Source organism: Aptenodytes patagonicus, chromosome 1, assembly GCF_965638725.1.
Source record: "Aptenodytes patagonicus chromosome 1, bAptPat1.pri.cur, whole genome shotgun sequence".
Taxonomy (NCBI): domain Eukaryota; kingdom Metazoa; phylum Chordata; class Aves; order Sphenisciformes; family Spheniscidae; genus Aptenodytes; species Aptenodytes patagonicus.
The window spans coordinates 225,435,903-225,451,283 of record NC_134949.1 but is presented as its reverse complement, the minus strand read 5'-3'; the positions used below and the strand labels follow the sequence as shown (position 1 = coordinate 225,451,283).

General features: G+C 50.4%; 1 protein-coding gene across 1 annotated transcript in view; it reads left to right on the top strand.

Moving 5' to 3' along the window:
- MOGAT2 (monoacylglycerol O-acyltransferase 2) overlaps positions 1–15,103 on the top strand; it is a 28,380-nt gene extending 13,277 nt beyond the window's left edge. Inside the window, exons 3-6 of the mRNA XM_076332181.1 lie at positions 11,030–11,234; positions 12,726–12,900; positions 13,059–13,258; positions 14,772–15,103. Of these exons, the coding sequence (XP_076188296.1) occupies positions 11,030–11,234; positions 12,726–12,900; positions 13,059–13,258; positions 14,772–14,926 (735 nt within the window). The 3' untranslated portion in view covers positions 14,927–15,103. The remainder of the gene's footprint in view (positions 1–11,029; positions 11,235–12,725; positions 12,901–13,058; positions 13,259–14,771) is intronic.
- The last annotated feature ends 278 nt before the right edge of the window (positions 15,104–15,381 follow it).

Genomic DNA, 15,381 nt, shown 5'->3' with positions numbered 1-15,381 from the left:
GTGGGGAGCCCAAACAGCCAAAGGACTCATCAGCCCAAAGGAAAAACAAGAGCCCGGGTTGAGAGTCCGTCCTGAATAGAGTAGGGCCTGGGATAAGCATTAGGGGGAGCTGGAGCTAAGAGAGGACCAGAGATGACGTGCCCAAGGTCACCCACGCAGTTTGCTGCTCAACCAGAAATGAGAGCCAGCTCTTTCGAATCCCAGCCCTGCACTTCAACAGTAAAACATGAGGTTTCTCTCTTCAGTTTATCAGGGAGAAAAAACCACACATCCCCAGTAAAACACACCCGAAATTTTCAAGATCCTGGAGTGCAGACTGCAAGATTGGTGTGGAAGGAGATTAATTTAGGACAGAAGTCAGGGCTGGGCAAAAAATGAGAAGATGAGGTCTGTCTGGATCTCTCCTACCATTTCTGAGTAGATCTTACGCATACTTGTGTTATAACAACTCAGATGAGCACATCTGCCCCTAAAATGATGGTGCCTGAAATGTATCTTCTGATGTCACATCGTGCCCTTTTGCAGGCCACAACTCAGTACAACATTGACCCGAGTGCTGCAGGTAAAACGGGGGCTTTGCCAAGCCACAACCTGGTTACACAGACAGCGTGTCCCAGCAAACGTTCCTCCTTTTCATCAGAGTGGAAACATCACCTGATGTCAAGGCAAACCGCCTTGACTGCAACACCATGGATACACTTAGATCTGCCTGTAAAGGCAACACCTCCAGGATACCCCAAAAGCAAATGTTGCACGAGGAAAATCGGAGCTCTTTGATTTCCCCTGATTTCCCTTCCTCTCATTTCCATTTTCATCTCGTCCCAATGTGCTTCTTGGGTCGGTGAAGGAGCAAAGGGCAGTGCTGTCTGTGACCGTGTCCGGTTAGCGGCATACAGCACTGTGCAGGCTGGGATCGCCTCTCACCGGACCTGGGTGCAACTGGTAGAGATAGATGTGCTGGGCTGAACCAGGCCATCACCCTCCCTTTCCACTGCTGTGGACAGTTCAAGTAAATCCACTTAATTTTGTGCTGGAAGCTGGCATACGCCAGCCAAACTTCCCGTGTCTCAGCTGGGTGAACTGCATCCCCCTCAGCCTCTCCGGGACCATCGATGAGACTAAGTCTACCTCGCCCGTGTCCCACTGCCATTGAGTTTCTTTGCTCAAAGGCATGGCGGAAAGTGATGCTGAGGACCTGCAGTGAGTTATTTTATGGCTAACCTCAGAGCTTAACTTGTGATTTAAGGGCTTCTGGATGAGCTTCAAAGCAAGGCCCCAAAAAGGTATATCATAGTCTTCTGGGGAGGAATGGGAACGCATCCCAGGAAAGCTCGTGGTGAGTTTTACCATAAGGGACAGGTAATATTTTATGATGTTTAATAAGAAACACCAAAAGGGTTCCCAATAAATTATTCTCAAGGTTGCCTTAGAAAATGCTAGAATTGCCATGAGCTATTTATGTGGCTGTAATGACTGTATGCAATATATATTCTGTAAATTATTTGTGGCCATAAGCTTGGGCAGTGTTGTACCAACCTCCTTGCTAAAACTTAGCTGCCAGCTCAGCCCAGAGACACCTCTTCTCCTCTCCCTTTGTAAGGCCATGCAAACCTCCTCCTGAACACCACACTGCATTGTCCGTCTGTCCTTCCCTCCCTGGGTGCCACTGCCAGGCAGGGAGGACCTGGCAGGAGGACCGGTAAGACCAGTAGAGCTACTGGATTTGGCTGCAGCTCACTTGGTGGAGGCAGGGAGGGTTTGGTGGAGCCTTTCTCCCCGCTGGTCTGGGAGAAGTCAGAGCGGGCTCGGCAAAAGGACAGAGGAAAACAAAAATATAATAAAAAGGGTATTATAAGCGAGCAATCACATAATATTATTTCCTTAAAACATTTTCTCAGTCTTCCACACTTTCTTTGCTCAAGGACTTTCTAAGCCAGAATATAGGATTTAACAGTCCTTGCTGAATGCATCTGCTACTATTTGTCACTGCAAGAGCACGGAAAAACACTTGGCATCCCCAACATCCCACAGCAAGGAGCTCCCCAGGTGAACCACGCAGTGTGAAGGCTTCCCTGCTCCCTGCTTGTTTCATTGGAAACTCCCTGGTTAGCCCAAGCAAATCCTGTCCCACCTACCCAGGCCGCTCCTGGTTTTATACTCTGTTATATCCCCCATCTGCCAGCTTTTTTCCCACCTAAAAAACCCAAACGCGTTTGCTTCCTTGCGTGGAAGGTATTTCATTTCGTACCTCTGAGCACGGGCTGATTTGTTCCTAGCAGCGTGGAAGTTAAGCATCGTAAATATTGCTCTTGCCCTCCTGTATGCTGCTCTCATGAGGAGCTGAGCTGAGCTTTTGGTCCGAGCACGCGCAGCTGGATGCTCCCGTAGACCTCTGACTTGCCCAAAGCCCCAGCCACAACAGGGGCACAAGTGGAGTGGGATTTGGGGAGACGGACGGGTGGACACCCAGCACCCCGGGCCGTATTTATGTGTAGATTGAGTTCATTCATCCCTGGAGGATTAGTCATTCTGGGAAGATTAAATGTGGCTCCTAATCCTCCCAGGTCCTGGCAGCAAACTTAGCGTGGCCAAGCATCAGTGTCTGGAGGCAGGAAGAGCTGCCTGCTATTTTATTTTAGGAAGTGACATTAAATGCTGCCTTTGAAGGATCCCTGGGCATGTTTGCTGTCGCGGAAGCGAAGAAAGTTCGGGATGAGCATCTGTTTTCTGGGGATCTGGGCGGGGTGAATTTGCACTTTGCTGCAGCGAGCGTCTGGCACGTGGGAGCGTGCAGGCTCCGAGCTGTGCCTCCGCAGCGCATGCAAGGAGCACCCTCTGCTGATACCACCCTTGCACAAGTACCGCTTTGCTGCGCGGGTTATTCCCCTTGGAGCTAACTGTATTTTAGTTAGGGGTTTGGGAGCTATAGGGTGAGGCAGGACCTGAATGAGTTTGGGTGTTTTTAAAAGGGGGATGAGAAAAAAGGCACTGAGAATCCAAGGGGGGGTCCAGTGCATCGCCCAGGAAAGTTATTTCTGCTTCACCCCCCTGTATTTTAACCCTGTTCTAGTCCTTCTTTCTTATACGCCCTCATGATAGGCCTGCATTATACGGCTGAGCTCAGCTGGGTCTTAAACTTGCGGAAAATATACCAAGAGGTGTAAAATGAATCTGTTTGGGGCAGGCTACAGTTGAACAGATATCCAGTGATGCCTGCTGTGGGTTGATGTCGCCTCCAGAGAGATTTTGGATACCTTGGACTGCTCTACCTATGCTATGTTCAATAAGAAGCCAATGATCTGTCTGCCGCTGCCAGGTTTCTGCCCAAACCCTTATCTCCATTCGCACAGTCCCTTCCCCATCATTTATCAGCGCATTTTTATTATGAAGGATACGCCCAGCATTACAGTAAAAACAAATTTCTCCATCCCATGGCCAAGCGAACGCACATCTTCACTGCTGCTGCTCCCCATCCCCATCCCCTCCTGCCACTGTAAGACTGCTGTCACCAACCTCCCTCATACAGCCAAGGCGCTTTGGTAACCTCAGCTGAGGAGCACCATGGACGTGCAGAAGGTGAGGACGGGCGTGAAATGGGGAAAGCGTAAGCTTGACAAGACTCATGTCTACCGTAGTCCTCAAGCAGAAGTCACCATCTTTGTTGCTGACTATAAATTGAAGCTGGATGCTTGGCTTAGACAAGGCGTTTCACCTTTAGATCACACAATCTGGGCTACGAGTTAAATCTAGCGGCAGGAAGCTAAAATTAAGGTCTTAGAGGGACAAGTCTTGTCTTCAGGTGCTGCCATCATTCAGAGCAACCCCAGCAGGCATCATCTTACCAGCTTTATTCTGGGCAGCCTGAAAAGTGCCTGCTATGTGGAGGAGGTCCCTGTGGTCTTCACTGCACTGTTTTCCCCTCGTGAAGAGCCACAGGACGTATCTTACTAGCCTTGGGGTTACCTAAGTGCCAGTTGGACCTTATTATCTATAGCGACTGGCAGAGTCCCAACCTCTGTCGTTGTGCTTGGGGACTTGCTGGCGTTACTGTTTTTTTGTTAGCATAACTAAAATGAGTTATTGGAGAATTGACCCCTAGGAGCTATGATTTGGGATGGCTCCATCCCACAGCTCATTCATTCTCATAATTGCATAAACCGTGACGGGGGTTATTTGAGTGTGTTGCGGTTCTGGGGAAGTACGAAGCGTTGCAGAGGCGACAGCCCAAGTTCGCATGAACCAAGCCCTGCCAGGAATATTTTCTTTCTTTTCATAGAAGAGTGGTATCATTTGTAACTTGGGCTTTTGAGTTATGGCCCGTGACGTTAAATATAATTTCTGGTTTCCAGCAGTCTTGGCTGTTCACTTTGCTTCCTTCTGTTGGCTGGAGGAGAGAAGAGGGATTGTTAGGGCAAAAGCAAGACATGGCCAAATGGCCCAAAGCCATCTCTCTCTCCTTTTCTGAGGAACTTCTCTGTCGCATGTCTTGGCCCTCTCTTCTCTGCCCTCGGGTGACCTTAAGTAAGAGAGGGGCCACCACCGAGGTCAGGTCCACCAGAGGACTGTGTCCCACCATCTGCTCTGCCAAGCAACATGCTAAGCCACTGGATAAAGGAGGTCTTACAAGACCCCCAAAAGCAGCATCACGCAAGAGCAAGGGAGGACTTGGGCATTTTGGAGCTGCCGTCCTTACCCAGCTTTGGGAATGAGGGTGATGAAGTTCCATCCTAACTCAATTTAAACCCACCTGGCTGGTCAGACTCCCCGATTCTTGCTGCAAACACAGCTCTGACCTCGCATTGTGGCACCTGGAGAAAACCCCAGTGCCCAAAGCCCTCTTTCTCCAACTGTCCCTCTCAGACTCACACCATTGCTGGGACCTGAATCCCATCTTCCTCGGCAGCTGCTGGCAGTACTCAAATATTTGCCCTTCCTTTGGTCTTCCATCCAGACACCCTTGGGTGGGCTACCCGCTTCTCTTCGCCTTGGCACAATTTCTCCTTCTTCGGCTCTGGCTGGATTTCTGGTTTTCTCTGCTGGGTTTCATCCCACAGAGAAACTGGCTGCATGTTTCATCCTGCAAGAGATGCTCTTTGGAGGTGCATGGGTAGACAGCAAGGCACCTGAGGATTTGCTTAGGACAAAGTTGGAAGGAGGTTTATCCTACTTAAGAGCAGATTAATGAACACAACGTCCTTGGAAACAGAGTTTGGGGCCAGAGAAGAATAGACATACAATAGCAATTCAATTCGGGAGACTTTAAATGAAGAAGGCACAAGCTTGCCGACCAGCCTTCCCGACCACATCCTCCTCTGCTCTGCGAACAGCTGTGGGGGTAATGCCATGCTATTCCCTGTCTCCTACCCCACGTTCATCCATCCCTAAGGATGCAATGTCATGGCATGTCAGTGCTCTCTCTGTCTACCCGTCCCCCGGCACGGCAAGCACCATGCACTGCCCGTACTCATCTCCACTTGACTCGATCTAATTCCTCACTTAACAACTTTTTAATCCCCTCAGCCCTGCAAACAATGCCTGGGTACCGCTTCATCTCCAGGGCGTGCTGGAGCACCCAGCCCTCCAACCCTTTCGACTCAGGGAGTATTTTACTTTCCTCAAATATTAGTGCACCAGCCTTACACGGGGAATCGCCCATCCTTCCTCCTCCCGTGGTTTGGGGCAGGACAGTCCAGTCCGCAGAGGACAACCAGGAAACCCCAGCCACATCTCGAGGGGTGAATTAAAGCAGCCTTGTTAAACCAGTGCTGAACTCCTGTGCTGATACAGTGACTCAGAAGCCCTAATTCCAATTAGCTTAATTCCACTCCAAAATGAATTAAAAAAAAAACAAAACAAAACAAATACCAAACAAAAGCCACTTTAATTCCAGCTAAGAGCATCTGCTTGGGATGTTAATGCGGTTTAACTAATCCAGTTTAAAATTAATTTGCATTAATTTGCTTGAGATCCTGGCCAGTACGTGGCCTCTCATCAGAGCTCCTGAACGTCTGCGTATGCATTTCCCTCACACGGCTGACAGTGCATGGAGCAGGTCTCGCCATGTCTCTGCGGGAGCTGGGGGAACTGGGGCAGGGTTTCACCCATGTCTTGGACCCACATTTGAGTAGACAGAATAAAGGGGGGGGTTCTGCTACTGAGTGATCACTGTGAGCACTGAACAACTGTAGCTATCAAGATATTTCTCCATGAAGGAGAAGCATAAAGTAGACCTCATCCTCCAAAACACAAATTTAAGTTCATTTATTGGGAAGGCCAGGATCACCCCAGATCTGTGATCTGGAAGGACTCATAACACCTTTGACAAGGGGTCATTACCACTGTCAGCAGCCAAGAAACAAACCAGCATCCCGACCGTGCCGAGGGGAAGCTTGGGGAAGCCAGCAAACCCATGGCTCAGTTTGGAGAGCACAACCCTGAGCTGATAACAGCTCCTTGCCTTCGGACCACATTAATTTGGCATCCCTCAGATGCCTCTGAGATGAGAAACTGGTCTTACCAAGAAAACTTCGAGTCAAGCACTTGTCTCACTTAGATGTTTATGCACAGACCGGCTTGGCTGGACCCTTAAGTCCTTCGACAATTATTAAATGTTCAACTCACCCAGAAAGACCAGAGCAGCAAACGCCATCCGGCGGGTGTGGAAATGACAACCCGGCCAAGGCAGGAGGGAGGGGAGTCCCACCCCTCTGCACCTCAACCCCAGCCCCGTTAAGTACTTGGGGGCTGGGGTGCACGAGGGAGCTGGGCTGTGCGGTGTCAGGTATTAACTTTCCTGGCAGTTTGGAAACAGCCTGTCATACAGAGACTGACCTCTGGCAGGAGGAGGGGGAAGGAGTGAATCAACAGTGGGAAAAAACCAGATGGGAGGATCAAGTTTCTGCGTTAAAGAGTTTCCAGAAGGAGAAGGGTGGTTTAGAGTCCAGGGGCCTGACCGACAGCGTAAGAGACACTGCCCAAGCCTCTCCTCTGCTACAGATTTCCTTCTCACTCTTATTCAGGCACTTTGGTTTCTCTGTAATTTCTGGTGATCGTTTTTTTACGATGAGGGTGGTGAGACACTGGCCCAGGTTGCCCAGAGAGGTGGTGGATGCCCCATCCCTGGAAACATTCCAGGTCAGGCTGGACGGGGCTCTGAGCAACCTGTTCTAGTGGAAGATGTCCCTGCCCACGGCAGGGGGGTTGGACTAGATGGCCTTTAGAGGTCCCTTCCAACCCAAACCATTCTGATATTCTATAATCCTATGAAATCATCCAAAAGTGAGTAGACACTGTGATAACATGGGGACCTTCTCTCCCCTCCTTTTCTTATGCCATGGAAGAAGCCCAGTTTACAAAGCGGAAAGAGGCAAATAATTCAACTAAGTCACTAAGATGTGGTCAGTGCTACTGCAGGGGACAGCTCTTGCAGAAACATTGACCAGATCCACCAACTCTTGAATGACCAGACACCTACCTTCTAGCTGCCCATGGCTTAGAGCAGGGATTAAAAAATCACAGAATCACAGACTGGTTGAGGTTGGAAGGGAACTCTGGAGGTCATCTGGTCCAACCCCTTGTGCTCAAGCAGAGCCACCCAGAGCTGGTTGCCCAGACCGTGCCCAGGTGGTTTTTGAATATCTCCAAGGATGGAGACTCCACAACCTCTCCAGGCAACCTGTGCCAGTGCTCGGTCACCCTCACAGGGAAAAAGTGTTTCCTGATGTTCAGAGGGAACCTCCTGTGTTTCAGTTTGTGCCCATTGCCTCTGGTCCTGCCGCAGGGCACCATCGAACAGAGCCTGGCTCTGTCATCTTTGCACCCTCCCTTCAGGTACTTATATACATTGATGAGATCCCCCCCGAGCCTTCTCTTCTCCAGGATGAACTGTCCCAGCTCTTTCAGCCTCTCCTCACAGCAGAGATGCTCCAGTTCCTTTATCATCTTTGTGGCCCTTCGCTGGGCTCTCTCCAGTATGTCCATGTCTCCGTTGTACTGAGGAGCCCAAAACTGGACACAGTACTCCAGGTGTGGCCTCACCAGTGCTGAATAGAGGGGAATGACGACCTCCCTCCTCCTGCTGGCGATATATCTAATGCAGCCCAGGATACCATTCGCCTTCTTTGCTGCGGGGTCCCATTGCTGGCTCATATTCAACTTGGTGTCCACCAGGACACCCAGGCCCTTTTCTGCCAAGCTGGGTGGGCCCCAGCATGTACTGGTGCATGGGGTTGATCCTCCCCAGATGCAGGACTTTGTACTTCTCCTTGTTGAACTTCATGAGGTTCCTGTCATCCGGATGCATAGGATACATAGAGTTGGATATATAGATCATGATCAAGCTCCAAAATGCGTGTGTGGTTTAAAAGGCCCTATCCAGAAGCAACAATAGTTGGTAGGCATTGAGACTTTAGTGGCATTGAGGCCACTAGGGAGATGAGGAATCATTTATCAGTGACAGATGTGCCATCCAGGGGCATCATAAAACACCAGGGGTTGCGTTTGGCTTTGTCTGTAGCCAGAATTAGCCTTTAAAAAACAAAAAAAAAAACCAAACAAAAAAGCCCAGAAAATAATAGGATAATGCAGATCAAGATGAAAAATGCAGTAGCTGAAAATAGGTGTGCACTACAACAAATAAAATAAATCACAAGGTGATCTCAATGGAAAGTACCAAAAGAAGATATGATCAGCCAGAAATAGAGCTGGAAAAATTGCTGGTTGGTGGGTGTCTAGTTCTTTGTAAGGGGACATAACCTCCTTCTTCCCTCACTTCTTATCAGAGATTCATAGAATCACAGAATGTTTTGGGTTGGAAGGGACCTCTAAAGCTCATCTAGTCCAACCCCCCTGCCATGGGCAGGGACATCTTCAACTCGATCAGGTTGCTCAGAGCCCCGTCCAGCCTGACCTGGAATGTTTCCAGGGATGGGGCATCCACCACCTCTCTGGGCAACCTGGGCCAGTGCTTCACCACCCTCAGCGTAAAACATTTCTTCCTTAGATCTAGTCTGAATCTCCCCTCTTTTAGTTTAAAACCATTACCCCTTGTCCTATTGCTACCGGCCCTATTCTTCATTCTTTCCTCTCCTGTCCTCCCTCCCCTTTCATTGGGGTGACCACCAAGGCAGCAGCCGGATGTCTCCTAGGGAGGGTTTTTAAGGAAGTGAGGTGTCTTAGCACAGGAGAACTCTCCCGTTGAAGCATTTTGCACAGCTCAGTGGATACCCTGAGTTCGGCTCTTCATTAGCAAGGAGGGTGGTGTGAGCTTGGGGTGCAGCCAGGTGTTAAGCCTGCTGTCACCCACCTCTTCTTGCTGCCCCGCACACACACAGATGAAGATTTAGTGGTTTCCAACACACCTGAGCATCTCGCCTCCCTGCTTATAAATCACGCAGAGATGAAAGGCTGTTTGGAAGCCGAAGATGAATGCAGGAAACATTGATGCAAGCCGAGATTACTCAAAAATGAGCAAATGGTGGCAGGCGGCCCTGGGCACTTAGTCATTCAGCCATCTGCCCCTCTTCCTGCCTAGGCACCTCTGCGCCCGGGCAGCGGTGGGACTCTTGTTTGCCCGTTCCCCTCATTAGGAGCAGGCGCTTCAATGGGCACATGTGTAGAGTCAACAGTGCCTTAGGACAGATGGGAAATTAGCCACGACGTAAAAAAGTAAAATACACCCTCGTGATTAACCTGCGGCTCTGGCTGCTTCTAGGAAAACACATGCACCATTAGCTGCTCCCCGAGTGCGGATGGGACCGGGGTACTCGGAGGGGCGACGCGCTACAACGCACAGGGCTTTGGTTCTTCTTGAGCGCAAGTGCCTTTGAGCTGTTTGGAAATTCACGGTGGCTCTGTGATGGCTAACCTTGGAAAGGTTCATCCTCCCCCGGTGCTGTGAGCATCCTCGGCACGCACAGAAAGGGTGCAGAGGCATCAGCGTTCAGTTTCGACTGCTTCTGCCTGGGTTACGCACGTGCTGGCTGGTGTTGGCATGGCGGGGTCTTCTCTGTGGCGTAGCTCGAGGGTGGGTTTGTCACACCAGCCCCTCTCCTCTGGGCAGTCCACAGCAAGCGTAGCGCACATAGTCCAAACCCTGGTTGTCCCTTATCCCCCTTTAATCGTCCCCTCTTCTGCTGTGGCACCCGTTCTCCCATGTAGTATCTCCCAGGCTCCAAACCCACTTTCAGATTGGCCGAGTATTTCAGCTAGCTGCTTAGCCAGCCTTCAAGGGCTGGCCATGGGCTGCACTGTATCTGCAACCCATGCTGTCCATCTCTAGAGGCTGGGCATGGGCATTCCCCATTCCCTCCTCCCGGTAAAACTGCAGCAACCTTGGGCAGACACCCATTGCTCTTTGATGGATTACCTGGACACCTAACACGGGCACAGGCGGCTGGGTTCTTGCAGGCTTTCCCCAGTGGAAAGAAAACCATCAACTTGTTCTCTGTTAGATGTCTGGGAGCTGGATCTCACCTTACCAAGTACAAAAGCATCCTTGAATCACCCGACATGTACTTCAGGACAGGACAAACCTTGGGTCCACACTGTGTTGTTGAGCAGGGACGTGTCCCTGCGCCAGGTAGCAGCTTTACGTGGATCATCGCCAGAGGGATTCTGCGCTCCCTTTGCTGTTCTGGTTGTGGGGTGGAGGGGTGGTGGTGGAAATAATCACCCTTTTCTCACTTTTTAGCTTTTTTTCCCCATATTAGAAAATGTATCGGAGGACATTTTAAACAAAGTAGGTTCCCAACAGCATCTGGGCCAGCTCGGGGCAACATGAGGAACTGCGCCATTGGAAATGTCATTTTGGGCCAGTGGGTGGGAGGGGATGGAAATACAGGCAAGGAAATACATCTCAGTGAAAAATGATTGAGTTGTTCCAGTTGACCTCTTCCAACAGAAGGCACGGTGGGTGCTAGGGACCCCCCTCCAGAAATCTCCTATCTGCTCTCCATAGCCAATGCTCCATCCCCCCCAAGGTGACAGCACTAACTCATGGCCCCCTTTTTTGCTCCATCCCTGTGTCCAGCTGGTGAAGACGGCAGAGCTGGACCCTAGGCAGAACTACCTGGTGGGGTTTCATCCCCACGGGATCCTGGCAGCAGGAGCCTTTCTCAATTTCTGCACAGAGGCATCGGGCTTCTCCACGCTCTTCCCAGGCATCACCCCACACCTGATGATGCTCTCCCTGTGGTTTCGCGTCCCCTTCTTGAGGGACTGCCTGATGAGCGCAGGTAAGCAGGGCGGCAGCATGGGCAAGTGGTGGGATGTGTGGGTGAGTCAGATGCTTTTTGGGGGACCAGAGAGTGAAAACACCAGGGAGGCTTGGGAAGAGGAGGCAAGGGTCTGTTTGTCCCCATCTGTGGCCGATCTGATCCCATGCAGGGACACAGCTGCTGGAGGTGGCATCCAAAAACTCTCTGAAGTTAAAAATTGCCCTCCTAGCTCCTATCTATGTTGTTCGACTTCACAGGCCACCGCTGAGCTCAGGGCACTGCCGTGCCAGGCGCTGTGTAACAGCACCATGCAGAGCAGATTGTGAGCAGAAACGCTGAGTCAGTAGAGACCAGCAGGACAGGGGGGTCCCGTATTTCTTTCTTCCCGTGCAAATAACATTCAGGCTGGAAATGGTGGTTGCCACTGAAAGAGGGAGAAAACCTATTTTTCCGAAGCTGCTGCTGCTGCTTGCCGGGAAGCAGCAGCCGGGGAGAGAGGATGCAAATAGCAGCTCGCGCTGTTGCAAAACCCCGTGGCAGGAGAGGAAGAAGAAATGAAAAGGAATAGGTAAGAATTAAATGGAGAGAGGGAAAAGGGAGTCTGGAGAGATTTCTGGAGACCGGCAGGAGATGACCTCCATCTCTCACCGGTGGTCTTGGGGAACGGCCACTTCTCCAGCCAAATGGGCTCATGTCGTAGGCAGGATTCAATAGACAAAACATAGGCATCCAGCTCCGTCCGAGATACCCCAGGGCATTCGTCACCCTGTTTTCCATGTAAACCCTGGCTCCTGCTGCTGAAAAAATATTTACACGGAGAGCGAGGAATCATAACAGTGAGATATGAGAGAGTTATGACCCAGGCGAAAGAAGGTTTAATCGCTGTAATGTGGGAGTTCGGTGCATAGCTCATTTTCAGGTCGATTGAATCCATTTGACAAAGAGGTTTTAATTTGCAAATTATTTCAGCCCCTGAAACAAGGATTTTTTTAAAAAATAAAAAAAACGTTGCTTTGTCATTTCTGAATTAAAGGTTTCTAACTTTTGTAAGTAAATAACAACAAGGGACCAAATTCTGCATTGAATTCCACTTTAAATTAGCAGCATCCACTGAAATTCGTGTGTGTTTTGACCTAAAGCAAATGTTTCACCACTTCTGGAATGGTTCAGGGTTGGACATGGTTTAATTTGACAACAAACTGAAACAGATTTTCCCTGGGGCTTAAGCGCAGCTAGTTCTCAGTTTACTTTTTTCCTCATTTTTTTCCCCGTTTCTCACTTCTGCCCGAGACAGCAAAGGGATAATTGTATATTCACACAGCGGAGCTATGCATGAATCCAGCACCTTTCAGAGGAGCTGGGCTGAGATCGCCAAAGTGTAGGAAAACTCTGAAAATAAAGTGCCTGGCACCCCTCCGGAGCTGGATAATGGGGAAAAAAGATACAGAGCGAACCACAGTCGTGTCGGTTTTACAGATGCTCGTTTTTTTCTTCCTCTCTGCCCCCCAGGCCTTGTCTCCTCCGACAAGGAGAGCGCATCCTACGTGCTGCAGAAGCTGGAGGGTGGGAACATGCTGGCCATCGTCGTCGGCGGGGCGCAGGAGGCGCTGGATGCCCGGCCGGGATCCTGCACCTTGCTGCTGAAGAATAGGAAGGGATTTGTCCGCCTGGCCATCGAGCACGGGTGATGCAGGGGATGGGGTCAAGGGGCGCTTGGGGAGGAATGCTCCGGTCTGTGGCTGGGTAATGGGGTGTTCCTGCTGATTTTGGAGAGTGGGGAAGGTGTTTTGGGGTGGGCTTTGCTAATCTTCATGCCCCTACATTGGGTTTGGCACCCCACAGCACCCCTCTGGTTCCCATCTTTTCCTTTGGGGAGAACGACCTCTTCGATCAGGTGAGAAACCCCAAGGGCTCCTGGCTGCGGCAGCTCCAGCACCGGCTCCAGCAGATCATGGGCATCTCCCTTCCCATATTCTACGCGCGAGGCATCTTCCAGTACAGCTTCGGGCTGGTACCCTACCGGCGGCCCATCTGCACCGTGGGTAAGTCCTTCCTCGGCACGCCGGCACAATGCCGGCCACACTCACCCTGGCCAAAGGGGGGAGCAGGGACGGTCCCTGGGTTGTGTCATCCTCCTGCCGGGCTGGAGCATCATGGCAGAGAGCACGAGATGCGGTGGGCTAGAAATGTGCTGGCAAAGGAGCATCCCCAACTGCTCACGTGTCACGCTAGTTTGGGACCCTGGCTTGGTCTTACGGCAGAGCCCAGGTCATCTGGGCTGTGCTGAGAAAGCCGCAGAGCAAACATGGCCACCCCATCACCCCTGTGGGGTGCAGCCAACCCCAACCCCAGCGCAACCCGATGGTACAAACCACTGCAGTAGCGTTGGGTTAAAGCTAATTTCACAAACACAAGTAGGACAAAACCTACACGGTTTGCAGGTTTGCTCGGTGTCCCGTGCAGACAGCCACAAAACCCAACCTGTTTGCACGTGAACGAGTCACGCTGTTTCGACTTGAGACCATGCCCACAGGAGACTAAATTTCAAGAAAGTCTTTGGTTTTGAAGAAGTTTTGCCTGGTTTCAACAACTCCATGCTTGGCCCACCGGCATGACTGATGCTCTGTGAATTAGTCTAATTAAAGAGGCTGTTTGGAAAGGTCAGAGCTCACCCCACTGATTAGGTTTGACAGCCAGCAATTACTTCTAATTGTTTTACAACCTGTTTGGATTGTCTCAATGGGTTTACGAGCTGTGCAGTATCACAAGGGCTCTTCATTAGTCCGATGAGGAGCAGCGTTACACGATGATGAAACCCTCCGTCACTTGACAAACACAATTTGAGTAAGAGACCAGAGCAAGAGAGGTATCTCATGGACTTCCCTGTCCCCTGCAAGCACCTGGTCCTGCTGCTGGTTGCTCTGGGAGATGGGAGGGGGCTTCTTCTAGTGCTGGGAATCAAATTATTTAGATTTGCCCTTGAAAAAAGCATGATTTTCTAAAGATGAGTGGGTACTTGCTTCCTAATAAAAATCAGGCTGAGGCTGATGGCTGGGGCTTTGATCTGAGCAAAGTGGAAGAACCCCAATCGCTTGTGTATTCAGATAGCCTTGGGCTCCCCCGTGCCTCAGTTTCCCCATTTGCAATGCAGTTTCCCAGGGCCATGTGGGAACAGCTTGGAAAGCCCAACCCAAATATTAGGATGACGTTGTCTTTGTCTGCAGCACATCTGAGATGTTAGGAGCAGCTGTAGGGACTGCACTGGGATGCGGTACTTTTTACTTCAGAGAGCTACACAGAGGGTCTTCGGCATTAACCAACTTTGCAGATGGGGAAACTGAGGCAAGGAGCGATGTGACCTAGGAGGCCAGGATCTGAACCTCCATCTCCCTACCTCCCGGGCTGTGCTGCCTCCCAAACCCCAGGACATGACTGGTCATATGAACCCATCCACCGCGCCTTTGGAGAGGTGGACCCCAGCTCTGTGCTAAGAAGTGTGAAGTGTCCAGAGGGACCTGACACTGGCTCCTCCTAACGCCTGTGCTTGTTTTCCAGTTGGGAAGCCAATTCCAGTGCAGAGGAAGCACAGACCCTCTGAGGAAGAGGTTGATCAAGTCCATCAGAAATACCTAAACGAATTGTGCAAGCTCTTTGAGGAGCACAAAGCTAAATATAACATCCCGGAAGACAGACACCTGGAATTTATATAGAGCTCCTCAAGCAAGGTGAAACCATGGAGATCAAGCTTCAAGTTTTTCCCCACCTCTGGAACGATTTCACAACCTCACCTTAGTCACAGTTAACGTGGTGCGTACAGTGCAGGGAGAAGGACTTGATTTTCCCAGGGTTTGGGGCCAGAGTTTTCATTTTTTCTCCCTGCAGGACACATAAAGAAGAAGGAAAAGAAAAATATATATCTCACCAACCCAGCACTGTTGAAAGCCCCCAACAGAAAACTCACACTTCCCACTCTGGCTTGGAGGCCAGTTTTTCAAGATATTTCCAGGCAAAGACGAATTATTGAAAGTTTCCTTTGCATTATTTTCATTCAGAAATGGGATGATGAGCCATAATTTCTGCTGAATGCGTATGTTTTTTAAATTATAATTTGTCTAGATCAGCAAATGATCATTGTTTGCTTGGTGCTCTTCATGTCTTTGATTGC